The sequence below is a fragment of the Anopheles moucheti genome, chromosome 3 (genome assembly GCF_943734755.1).
Source record: "Anopheles moucheti chromosome 3, idAnoMoucSN_F20_07, whole genome shotgun sequence".
NCBI lineage: Eukaryota > Metazoa > Arthropoda > Insecta > Diptera > Culicidae > Anopheles > Anopheles moucheti.
In genome coordinates this window covers 51,463,610-51,477,712 of record NC_069141.1, presented here as the reverse complement: position 1 = coordinate 51,477,712, position 14,103 = coordinate 51,463,610, and the positions used below count along the sequence as shown (strand labels likewise).

Here is a 14,103-nt window from a genome sequence, read left to right as displayed (position 1 = left end):
ATCGATGTCACTCTACTCATTGAGAATCGACATTATATAGAACCAGATACAGACGTCGATGGGATTCATATCCGGGGAGCTGCTGAGAGTCCTCGAAATTGTGTTCACAAAGTTGATTAAATCGTTCAAGAACCTGATTTGGACCAACACCGTTTCGGAGAATGGAGGCGCCTAATACCTGTACCAAAAACTACCACTTGTTATATTACACCGCGTTGAATTTGGCGTTCGTTTTCATACATTTCATGAACAGGGAGGTGTTCGCGGTTTGGACAATGTCCCCTCGAAACCATCATAGACGATCGGGAATTTGGGATGCTAGGCATATTCGTATCATACCATAATGCCAGAACAAAATGAGAACATGGTGCAAAAACAATGACTGTGTCTCCTCCGAACACAAAAGGAACTCAATTGTCATTACCTGACGTATGATAACGCTACCGTACTCCTACCTGTTATACTCCTACTTGATCTTACTTGATAATGAAAGATCCTACTTGATATTGAAAATGTGTATTCGAACCTATTGAACACTTTGTACATCGATCGCACTCTGTAACATGATGGTGCAGTGGATTCGAGTCGGGATCGATTATCTGTACATCTAGTAGATGTAGACGTAGTAGAGATACGTCGTTGGTCGGGTCGGGTCGATGAGCCACCTCGTTTAAAGAACATTCCCCGAACGAACGAACGCTCTGATCGAACATTCACTCATCATGCTTTTTTTTAGATAAAGATTTGTATTCTTTTATTATCACTAATTATTTAAAACAAAAAAATCCCTTTCTTCTAATATTTCAAATGTTAAATCTATCAATAATTCCATTCTCTCACGTATTCGACTGCTCATCGTCAAGCATTGCTCAGTTGCAGGCTATCCATTTCTACTTTACCAGCGTAAACTGATAACGTTAGTCGTCGTTTTTTTTCTATTCCTTATTTCTTCATACTGCAAGCCACCCATTTTACGCCACCTCTAATGCTCTATGTTTGTATGCTTACAATTTACGCAGGTGCAACGACAACGGAATTACCACCGGGCGTTTTGTATCGCGTGAAAGCTACGTACAAGTATGTGCGGGAAGATGTCGACGAGTTGAGCTTCGAGGTTGGCGACGTTATCAATGTGGTCGAGTACGAAGATCCGGAAGATCAGGTACGGAGGAGAAAAAGCAGCTTACGCACACCCCGCTCCATCGTACAGCATCGAGTAATGGGTTTTCTTCCCTTGGTTTTTTGCTACAGGAGGAAGGATGGCTGATGGGTACGAAGGATGGCTCAACCGAGAAGGGCATGTTCCCAGCCAACTTTACCCGGCCTCTGTAATGGCGCAACCAACCGGAGGCCAGCCCGCCCTCCCGTTTGGTCGGACCGGACTCGGATAAAATAGCAGCGTTTTAAAACCTTCGAATCCCGCGCTTACCAAATGGCCAGCTGATGCACACTCTCAAAAAAAAAAAACCGCCCAACCGCCATCTTCCAGCGCCAACTCCCCGGACCGGACCGACTCCATTCATCCATCAACGCGCGTTAGGCATTCGAAAATTAGCAGGCCCACACACACATTGCGCCGTTTATCGTCTTAATCGAGCTAGTAGCCATGGGAAAAAGGGCTTTTCATTTGTACCGGAAACAGGTGCAGTGGAGGGGGGAGGGCGTGTCTTTCCTCTCCCCGCCCACCATCACAATTCACATCCTCAACACATCCTCCGACATAGCCAGTTAGTCATCCGTGATTTGACAGTGTCAAAGCGAGAAGCGTATGCGAGAGAGAGAGAGAGAGAAAAAAGGAAGAAGAGGTAATCAAATCAGCATAGAAGATCTTTCCGGAAGGTTTTCAAATTACTTCACGTTTCGAGTAGCGAATAATGTTGTGTATCGTATTTTTTTTTTCTTGGCGAGTAGCGAAATCAGCGCCAGGATTGCTGCAGGCATACACACACACAAAGCTGGGAGGGGATTAGTAGCTAGTGTATGTCCTCAATACGTATGGTGGAACACACTGAATGGTAGTAGTGACAGGCACCGTTTTGTTGTTGTTTTTAATTTTTGATTTCTTTCATTTTATCATGAGAGCGAGAGAACGAGGCAGCAGAACACGACCCTTAAAAATGCTGGGTCTTTCCCGGCCACCCCCATCCCGCGGATAGGGTAATCAACAACTGCATTACTATTAACAGCGCTAAAACAAAAACTAATGCGACTACTAATCGGTTTTGCGTGGGGTGCGTGTGCCACCGTACGCACGCACCCGCTCGAGTCATCATCTAATCATCTTACTGGTCATCCTCGATTCGTGTGTTGCATCATTCATGATCACGGGGGAGATTGCAAAACAAGAAAACTGCGAACTAATGAATAAAGTGTGCCTTTTTTTTAGTAAACAACAAGAAACAAAGGAAGAAGCAAACGTACTGGTTCGGAAGTAAAAACAAACACACACACACACATACACAGAAGCGCAAAAATTGGGCAACTAACGAATGTATTTTTTGTTTTTGTTTCGTTTTAAGTAAGCTGTTATCGTCTCGTTATTTTATGTTATTAAATTACATCGTTTACGCAGTTTCTTCCTTTCTTTCTTCTATTGTTTGTCTGTATTTACGACAACCCCTGCTTTCCTTCCTTTCACGGCCGCATGTAGGATGTAGTTCCCCGTTTTAACCGAGGTTTTTTTGTTTAACTTTCGAATAAATATTTCATGTGCATTAAATAAAACCAACCCAACCGACCTTACACATCCTAACATATTAGCGTCAGAAGGAAGCGTACCACTGGTACGTACAAGGATGAGTTTTCGCGTTTTGTGTATTTATGGTAGTACAGGCGAAAGGTTAGATGAAATGGTAGATTAGCGTATTTCATCTACTGGATGAGAGAACCACACTACCCGGACAGTTAGAGACGTAAGCGATGAAACATTATCGAGAGAAAGAAATAAATCATTTTGTTTGCGATATTCTGAGCGACAGTTTTACCGCTTCGCGTGAGTTGGATAATGAACCGAACCGAATATTTGTTACTAATATTATCGTTATTATTTATTAGCTCAAGCTCAACTACAGGTAAAAAAGGGAGACTGTTAAATATTATCCAACGGTCGATTTGAATGCGACCGCTGGCTTCTACCGTTTGATCGTAGAGCGATCGTGCGATGAAACCGATCGAGAGCTGCGGATACCCGAGCTAAGAGAGTAATTCGGGAGAAAGCGGACTTGACTAGTGATAATTGAATCCTTGACGCGATTCCTCAGTCAGACTGTTAATTTACCCATGCGAGCTAGTGATGAGAAAAATCGCTCCCATAAAGGATTCCCATCCTCCGAATCCGCGTGTCCGAGACTCCGAACGAAGCGTCTTCTTCTTTGTAATTATAAAGAATATATGTATATACATCCCAGAGACGATGTATATATATATATTAACTTTATATTTGCCATATTTTAAATTTTCTTAAAACCGCATAACATGTTATGTTATAAAATTTACTTGTGATAAAATTAGTAGAAAGAGGTATTCTACCCCTGGTTACTAAATATGAAAGATGTTATAAAGAGAATTCGGGACGGCCCCATGGTGTATAGTGGTGCCGATCTTTACACAACAGGACCGATTCAAAATCCCATCCGGATCAATCCTCCGTAAGCATTATTCGCGTAACTCGGGATTTGATGACGGGAATTTAATGCAATAGCTGTTTCAGTCACCCAAGTGTGAAACACAAACAAAATGTTTTAGTGTTCGACATGATTAAATTGTTTGGAAGCAAGATTCAAACCCAATATTTTAAAGCCAGATGTTTGCTCTGAAATTGAAAAGTTTCAATGCTTTAATATGAACAACGTCAACTTACCTTTTTTTCTGGCACTCCTTGAACGAAATGTTCTGTTAAATCAAATAAATGACAATCAAATTCCATAATTATTCCTCTTATGTACCAAGACCGCCAGTGGAGGATCAATCCCCTTGGAGGCCCAGGGCGGAATAATAGTTGGGGCTTGAAATGATCTGCAACCACATTTGTCCAATTTTCCTATGATAGTCCCGGTGCAAGAGTCGGTTCCTGTCGCGCGTCGATCGATCGATCCACAAAACATCTTTCGTACGGATTGTCCTTGGACACCATCATTGCGGGCGGATCCTTCATCTCGCGCAAACTTTCCGCCGGCTGATACGAAATTCCATACAAACCGAACGTAATAAAAAAACGAACAAACAAACAAATGAAACACAGCTGAAAATACTAACAGCAATGCAAATTAATTATTGTCTTTCGACTCTCATATTCGCGATTTTCGTTTCGCAACAAGCACCATCCGAAAGTATTTTTATTGATAAAACAATACGTCAGTATAATGGGGGTGTATTATTTGATAAACGTGGTTATTTTTTAACATTCTGTTTTAAAAACTCTATCCGCACCATGTCGATCGTTCCACGCACATTATTTTCGTGTCTTGCGCATGCGTTTAAATCTCCACCAGTCGATGAAAAAAATGCGTAAAAACTTGCCGTCGGCCGGTACGAAATTCCATACAAAACCAGCCGTTTTCAGATGTTCGACACCAAGAGAGCATCCAAAACAGGAGGTAACAACTATGTCCCTGCAGCGTGCATATAGCTGAACCGCTCACGCGTGTTATTATTGCGCGTGACAGAAGAGTTTCTAAAACGTTGGCTGTTATTGCAGGGTTTTTGGGGACTATATAGACATGTACAGCGTGACGTTGTTTGGTACGTTTCTTATCTCATATAATCATCTCATATATCTCATATAATATAATATATCATTGGCAAGTTATCGTTGCCAGCAACAACATTTGACGGTCATTCGATAGCTCTACCGAATTTGTCAACGCATATAGCCTTTCCCGAACAAAGCAACACCGAGCTGGACTCGTCAATACATACGACGCGAACCCTGCATCGCACACCATCGCTCTCTTCAAGATGAAGAATCCCCTCTCTCATTCGCATACCTGGCTTATCACGTGGGAGTCTTATCACGCGGTGCTCGCATTTAGCCGATCTCGCTCTCACCATTCGAGCGATACGATCGCCGTCCGTGTGTGGCTATGTGTAGCGTTTGTGATCTGTATCCACATTCTACTCAGGCGAAGGGAACTGTTTGCTCTTCGGTATGATCGCCTTGTGTGGCTATGTGTAGCGTGTTATCAGCTGCGTACCGTCGGCCGGTACGAAATTCCATACAAAACCGGCTGTTTTCAGATTTCCGATACCAAGAGAGCATCCAAAACAGGAGCTGACATCAATTCCCCCCTCCAGTATGCATATTGCTGATCCGCTCTCACGTGCTATCATTGCGCGTGATAGAAAAGCTTCTAAACCGTTGGCTATTATTACAGGGTTTTTGGGGACTATATAGAAGACATGGGCAAAACGATTCTTTTCAAAGATTGAGTGCGGTCCAATTCATTCAGTGTCGTGAACTGAACGCGTGCGGCAGTTCTTCCGCACGCCGTACGTGTGCGGTTCAACGTGGCGACTATTCAGTGGCCCGCTGACACATGCGAATCGCAAATTCAGTGAGTTACAATTTTTTTTACAGATGATACGAATTCTTTCATTTCTTTTATGTTTCCTTTATGATACAATACCAAACGATTCAGTGTGCCTACTACACATTTCATTCGACAGTTCAACAGTCGCAGAATAGTTTTTCTTTGTCCTGTACGATGTGTCTAGAGAGACAAATAAAGATTTTAAATGCACGGACTGGAAACTTTTAATGCTCAAGTCAGCGGCCTCGATAGAGTAAGTGAATCCAAAATAGTTTGGCAAATGAATGAAAGGATGAATGAGGTGAGCAACATATTTAAATATCGAAGATAATTTATTTTAGATTATCAACTTATCCAAACAGCCTTTTTGTAATTCATTCGTTGCATGGATTAGCATGGTCAACAGAAGAACCAGTGGCTGTTCGTAAAAACGGGATTCCGATATGTTTTGTAGTAAGATGACGTTTCAAATTCGATGTCGATCCTTTCGTAATCCTGAATGATTTTGGAGCAATAATGGCACTTTCCTGCATGCTCTTTTTTATTTCAAAACGATTCCAAATGTCGCTAGTTGTTCTTGCCAAACTCATTATAAAAGCCTACATATTGTTAGGGAAACGAAAAGTTCGGTTGATATCTGATCGTTCTTCGCTGTTATAACACAATTTTGATGAGAAACTTACCTTATAGCGTTGCAAACTCAAATAAACTACGCATAGATTTATAACAACGATATATTGAACTTTAATCACGCCCGACAACCGAAAAATGGACTGACTGCAGGAGAATGTGAACCTTTCTTCAGATTTATTAAGTTTCTCAAAAAACAATTAAACATGCACGAACACGTCCCTTAAGTTATCTGCGCATATGAACGTTAGTTTTCTGCTCACTACCACCTATAGATTAGTGAAACGAAATTGTCTGCAAGGAAAGTGACTCACACACAGAAAAGAACAAACCCGAAGCCATCCGAAGTCGTGTAGTCGCGGCACATTGAATCGTCGCCGTACGGGTGGCGTACGGAAGATTCACACCGCACGGAAAACGTACGGAAGAATCGTCGAATAGAAACAAATGTTTTACATAACCAAGGATATATAAAATCCAACGATATTTTCGATCAAATTGTTTCATTTTTAATTAGATTTTGTGCTATAAATTAAAGCTGCTGCTAAATTTCCAAAACTCGCACAAACGGCACAGATTGTTTGGGTTTGGCCTTTCCTTTCTTTGTGAAAATTCCTTTCTTTGTCAGAGAAAACATTCGTATTTGTGGTTGATTTTAATGTTTTCTTTCGCAAATTCGTCTAATTTGATGAATTGATTAAGTGCAGAAAAGGAAAATCAACTCTGCGACTTGGAAGTATAAACCGAATTGCACTAGGATTCGAAACTTACGCGGAAATTCGAGATATGCGAATTTTTCTTGGGTTACAGCGGTCCGCTATAATAGACTATAATAGCGTATCTCGGAGACTGCCTGTAACGTGAATTATGAAGTTATTGGAAAATCGGATGTCAATAGGGAAAATTTGGACATAAAATCTTACCAGTGCTGTCTGTCCATTACGTAACGTTTCGGATGGTTCAGTTTAGTCGATGTTTTCATGGCACGAAATAGATTAACAAGATTGTACATCGAAATAGAATGTTTACATTTAATACACTTGTATGCTTTTATTTACATTGTTACTCGTTCACTTTTCGCTATTTACACCAGCTATCTTATAACAATAGTTCAAAGTTCTTATAACAAAAAACTATCAACGATTTCTAAACCTTTCACCTGACCTGACGCCTTGATATCAAAAAATTATGAATATTGCCAAAATGTATAAGTTTGAAACCAATTTTGCGAATTTAACGGTACTGAGCCTCATCAGCTGTTTACACGTGGTGTTTCAAGTTTCATCTTCTTATAGGATGATTAACATGACAAGTATCGATAGTTAGTTTGATACAGTTTAGTCTTGACCAGATCTCGAAACCGTGCAGATATGTGTTGCAATCTCAAGGTATATTTGTTTATTTATTTCATGGGGACGCAAAGGTAATGGGAATAATGGGCTTAAAACAATGGTTTACGCTCGAAGAACGGCAGGATCAATATAGTGAAGGCAACTGAAGAATGCTGATACGGACTTGGTATGGGACAAAGCAAAACTCGTATTGAACCAATTTATGGCCAACCTCATTGGTTACTTGTTCAATATAAAGATAAATGTTGCGCTACTGCACATTTGCGTTGTCGTTTACGTCTCACCATTTGTTTTAGTTGCTCACGCTAAAACTCGCAACATCGAAAGGGTACGCACAGTGTACGGTAGTCAATAGCAACCGTGCTAGACGTAACACCCAATCGATCAGAGTAGCGACTAGGTTACCATAGAGAGGTGGGAAGTTCACATCTCCTAGCTTCCTCCACCTTTCTCCGCTCAGATCGGTGCATTTTAAGCTCATGTGAACGGAAGAAAGTTCACGTTCAGTAGCGCAACGGATGTCATCTCCGAATCCGGTTCTCATTTTCGAATTCAGATTCGTTTCGAGGCCGTGCGTGTGGCGGGATTTTATCTGGACGAATCGTTTTACTAACCGTGTGGACATAGAAGAACAGCCGACCAACTCGTCTGATCAGAGAGAAAAGAACCCACTGGGAGCCTGATCTTCGACCCGTCTCACACGTTCGTTGTTTGCTATCGCGGCTGACGGACAATCCAATCAATCTGATCCCTTTAGTAAATTGGGATGGAACCCAATTAGGGATTATCGAAACGTTTATAAGAAAAATGGCTTCTGTTGTGTATAAATCTCGGTCGTGCAGCGTTACGGCTTTGCTCGATCCTGTCGTCGCGCGACAGCGATCGACGTACGTTGTTCGGCTATCATCGGCTGTGCGCGCGGCCATCGTCTTGTTCTCTTCCAACGCAGCCGCCCAAGCGAAAGGACGTGTTCTGTAGCGTCCCGCCTTATTTTTATATTTGTGTTTCTGAAGTCTTAAAATAAAGTATGTGGTATTAAGCGTTTTTAAAATTAGAACCGTCTCAGTTTTATTTAAGTAAACGAAAGTGACTTTCAAACACAAAAGCTTCCAAAGGACAAAAATATTTTGCAGATAACAAAAAAGGTGTCCGAATAATAGAGTAGCTTTAAGTTTAGACTTCAACGTTATAGAGCACAAGACATCGGGGTGGTGGAATGCCATAGGAAAGAGAGCAAAAGAAAGCGACAGTTGGTTTGGTTGCATATGTACTTCTTGTCTTCGCTGTGTGGAAGATGTTTATATACTCAATATCTTCCTTTGTCAATTAGGCAGGAATCAGAGGAGAGGTAGGATTTCTTCTCGCAATTCCAATATGCCTATTCGACAGTTTGTCTAACATGGAATTGCACGGGAAGATACTTTCAAAACCGCAGAGTAGCAAGAAAAGCTACTCAGACATAGATGATATAGAGATTGGCAAGCTCGTAAATTAGTTGCCGCCAATGATACTCCGAACTAGAGATTTTCCAAAAGTATTCTAAACATTGATCATGGCGTCGAGGCGTCGAAAGGAGAATCAGTAAAACTCCTGATGAAAGCTCTTCTCTTGTATCTGATTGAAGAGAATAAACTCCTTAGCAACGAGAACTTCTCCAGCGACCACCAGCTATTCTGGCCAAGATCATGCCATATGCCAGAGTATCCTTTGTATCTCCGGTGCTGACAGAAGCTGCTAGAGTGCAGAATTGCTATGATCTTGGATCACCACCGGATCAGGATCAATAGCATCGTCAGTGATTATTGCCTCTACCTACGTTCACGAACCAAATTTCCGATAGAGATAATGAGATAATGACACCGCCGCACAAACAAATTGGCATCTATTCGAAGTTAAAATTTATCTCTTAGGATTGGTCTCCCGAATGCAAAACATCGTTTCAAAAATTGGAAGCTAGTATTGATCATGCCACTTTGCTCAACCATCCACATAATAACGCTTGTTATAATATAACAACGGATGCTGCAAACATAGCAGTCAGGCCTGTTTTACATCAAGACAACAATGGCACTTGGAAACTACTAGCATTTTTATCTAAGTAATTAGCAGACCCTGAGCAAAACTTTCGCACATTTCATAAGGAATTACTAGCAATATACTAGATATAGTAAGCACCACTTCCTCTCTCAGACAATATGGCTTACATATTTTAACCGTAATCGATAGGTATACTAGATGTCCGGAAGCATTCCAGATAGCCGTTATAGCCGGTAGAAGCTTACGGTCAAGACTGAGCTCGACAGACGAGAAAGCGACGCCACCGACACGGCTTTCCACAATCCTTGAGCCGAAGGTGGCGTCGACGCGGGCGTGATCGACGACCAAACCAGATACAAACACGCAGACCAGCATGGAGCTGAATCAATTGCTGGAAGCGGCGTCGAAAGCGAAAGAGGAGTTGCGAGGCATGGTGAACTCCATGCGGCAGGAGATGGAGCTCCTGCGTCTGCAGATGGAGACTGCCGCAAAGAACGCGCAGCAGGAGCTACAAGCTGCACGTGAGGATGCGAAGTACCGGTAGGTGATTGCCCGGGAAGACGCATCCCAACTGCGTGCTGAGGATACTACAGGAGCACCAGCAGCAGATCGGTGTGGGCAAGCGAACGCCGAAGGACAACCTGCGGCTGCCGTTGGGTCGAAACGTTGACAGCGCGGCACTTTGCGCAAAGGTTCAGGAGGCGCTCGGAACCAAGGGCACGGCCAAGGTCGTCACCGAGATGATAGAGATCATCGTCTCAAACATCGACCAGATGGCAAAGGAGGACGACATCTGCAAAGCTATGCAGACGCAACTGGAGAAGCCGAAAGTGGCCGCCACTATCGCGATGTGGGAGCGCCGGGATGGCACAAAGCGCGCCAGAGTGCGTCCACCGCGTGCCGATGCTGAATACCTAGTCGCAAGGCGTCTCATGCTGAGCTACACATCGTGCACGGTACGTGCTGCTCCGAAGCCTTCACAGGACATGAAGCGATGCTCCGGTTTGTGCATTCGATGCGGTGCCAGCGATCATAAGGCGGCCGCATGTTCTAATGACATCAAGTATCTGCTATGCGGTGGAGGTCACCGAATCGCGGCAGGCCATTGCGGTGCGCAACGTTCATCGCAATGACGCAAATACTGCAAATAAACGTAAACAGGAGCAGAAGTGCGCAGGATTTAGCACTCAACACGTTGCGGATGGAGCGAGCAGACGTCATATTCATAGCGTGCCAAACAACAACGGCAATTGGGTAACGGACCGTGACCTAAAGGTGGTAATCGTTGTAAGTTAAGAGACCTTCCCGATTCAGAGGGTCCTTTGCCAGTCTCAGTCTGGACTTGTAGCTGCCTTGGTGAACGGTATCGTGTTAATTCACCAACCGGAAGCTCGTCTACGACACCACAGACGGGCCCATCACACGTCGAGTAACGGCGGGCGTTCCACAGGGGTCCATTCTGGGTCCCACGCTGTGGTAGCCAGTCGTAGTGCTGAGCAAACTGATGGAAGGGCAGACCACAGCCACGAGTGGTGCTGCTCGTACGAGTGGTGTTGGCACGGCCACAGCTGCGAAAGGAGCCACTATGGAAAGGCTCATCGAGCGACTGGATGAACTGTCTCTCCTCCGAGTGCAGCTGACGGAGCAGGCGGAGCTGTACCGCAAAGACCTCGCGGCGATGCAGGAGTACCATCGCCAGGAGGTGCTCCACCGAGTGTTGGAGTTTTTTTATTCAAGAGATAAGGTTCTTGCAACTTAACATAACCAAGCTTCTGATAAAAGACCTCATCAAAGCGCTGGAGGAATTCCCAGACGAAGCAGTGAAAACCATATACGAAGAAAAACTTGAAGAATTAGTAAAGGATGCGAAAAACAAGCTAGAAAGTGAAAATGAAGAAGAGTTGGACGAGTCAAGCGAAACGCTCACCAACTATTTACTGTTCCTAAGAGCAGAAAGAAGATTCATGGAAGAAAACAGAATCTTCACAGGTGAAGTGGAAGAATAAAAGCAAGTTAAGAAGTGCAATCTTCAAATCAGTGTATCGATGTATCGGTGTATAGCAGTGTACTGAAAAAAAAAAAAAATAATAAGTGAACAGTGCATTCGGAAGTTCAGCGAAAAATTAAATCATGGCTGTTGGCGGAGAAAGTGAGCCTCAGTTAATAAAGGAGGAAATAACAAACGAAGAAGAGAACAATGTGGAAGAAAATTATTATTCCGTACCGTACATCCCCACGCATCAAGACTTTCTGGACGTAATCGCGGATACATTAGAAATGTTCCAAACGACAACCCCACAAAGATTTAACGCTCAGATGCCAATATTTATAAAAATAGTGGAAGACTATAACAATAACAAAGAAACGCTAAAGCGCTCGTTCGGTCTAATGTGTGAAGTACAGTGGGAAATGTTGAAACAATAGAAGAAACAGTGAACTACTATACAAAAAAGTGCTATCAGACAAATATAGTGAAAAAAAAAGTGCTACAAAATGGGAGGAAGATCGACTAAACCAGTCACCAAAGTTAGTGGTGACCATGATCTCACGATCGTGCAAACGCAAAACGTGCATACAGAGCAACATTTGACACACGAACTGAAGCTGAACATCATTCTGGTGTTATTAGTGATTCTGTTGATAGTGAAAATCACCAAAGCGTGTTACAAACATTTATGTAACCAAGCACAGAAACACGCAGTGAAAATGCTCTCGTTACCGAAGTGAAGTACCGGTGCCAGCAGAAAAAGAAAACTACTGAGGAAGGCGAGACCATGGTTCAAAAATAATTTTGACCAGCGGGATCTAAAGAGGCAGGAGCCTCCAACGAAGGAAGAAAACTACGAACGAGAACATGCAGGACGAATAATCAACGGGACAGCGAAGCAGTCAAAAGATGAGTAAAACAGTTTATAAATAATGCACCCAAAAATAGAGGAAAAAGTAAAAAGATTAAAAGAAGTATATGATCACCTTAAACATCTCGACAGATGTTATAGATTGTGCGCTATAAGCACCTATGAGGAGAGCGCTTTAGAAGCGTACAAAAAGATACAAGGAAAATTACTAAAACACGAAAGCACGTTGACAGACGCAGAAATAACAAATACATCAAAGATAGCTAGAGCTTTATATTTTACCAATATTTAAAATTACCAATGCGACATTCTTTATCGCATGGAATCACTTTATTTGGTTCACAACGGAATTGAAGTATATCACCCGTTGGAAGATGGAGATATAGGAGGACTTATCTTACCACCTCGGAGTGAAGTTATTAAAAGAGTTTATTTACCACAAGTCAAAGAAGAGTCGATCATAATTGCTCAAGAAATAAAACCAGGGATTTTTTGTGGCAACACCATTATAAAACCAGAAACCCAATTCGTTAAATTTATCAATACAAATGAACAACCGATGTTAATTAGAAACAATGAATTCAAACCATATTTTGAGCCTTTAAAAAATTACAACGTACTCAAAGTTAACTCAGTTCATCCAAATAACAACAATAGAGAAGAAAAACTTTTGACCAAAATAAACATTGAAAATGGTACCCTCACAGATCAAGAAAAATTGAAACATTTAATATCCCAATACAACGACGTCTTCTGTTTGGAAAACGACCAAATAACAACTAATAACTTCTATACTCAAGAAATACAACTAAAAGATAACATTCCTACCTACATCCCAAATTACAAACAAATACACTCACAAACTGAAGAAATACAACAACAAGTAAATAAAATGTTAAAAGATGATACCGTTGAGCATTCCGTATCATCATATAACTCACCAATTCTGCTAGTACCAAAAAAGTCAACAGAAGGAAACAAAAAGTGGAGACTGGTAGTCGATTTCAGACAACTGAACAAAAAAGTAGTACCAGATAAATTTCCATTACCAAGAATAGACACCATTTTAGACCAGTTAGGAAGAGCGAAATACTTTAGTACCTTGGATTTGATGTCAGGATTTCATCAAATTCCACTTGAACAAAATTCAAGAAAGTATACCGCATTTTCAACGCCAACCGAGCATTATCAATTCAAACGAATGCCTTTTGGATTAAACATAAGCCCTAACAGCTTTCAACGAATGATGGCTATTGCTATGGCAGGTTTAACACCTGAGCTAGCGTTTGTATATATAGATGATATAATAGTTACTGGATGCAGCGCGCAGCATCACATCAGTAACATAGCTAAGGTTTTTGATAGGTTAAGAAAGTACAATCTTAAACTTAATCCGGAAAAATGTCATTTCTTTAAGACAGAAGTGACATACCTAGGTCCTAAGATCACAGGTAAAGGAATTTATCCAGATGATTCAAAATATGAATCAATAAGGAAATTTCCAATACCAACCAACGCAGACGAATCTCGGCGATTCGTTGCGTTTTGCAACTATTATAGAAAATTTATAAAAGATTTCGCTAAAATAGCGAAACCACTAAATAATTTGATAAAGAAAGATATAAAATTTGCTTGGACAAAAGAATGTCAAACAGCATTCGACACATTAAAACAAAATCTATTGTCACCTACCATATT

General features: G+C 41.8%; 1 protein-coding gene across 2 annotated transcripts in view; it reads left to right on the top strand.

Annotated features, from left to right (window-relative positions):
• Positions 1-2,971, top strand: part of LOC128303146 (amphiphysin) — a 43,566-nt gene extending 40,595 nt beyond the window's left edge. For both annotated transcript variants that reach the window (XM_053040005.1, XM_053040004.1), the window contains exons 9-10: positions 1,020-1,162; positions 1,252-2,971. In XM_053040005.1, the coding sequence (XP_052895965.1) occupies positions 1,020-1,162; positions 1,252-1,332 (224 nt within the window). In that variant the 3' untranslated portion in view covers positions 1,333-2,971. The remainder of the gene's footprint in view (positions 1-1,019; positions 1,163-1,251) is intronic.
• The last annotated feature ends 11,132 nt before the right edge of the window (positions 2,972-14,103 follow it).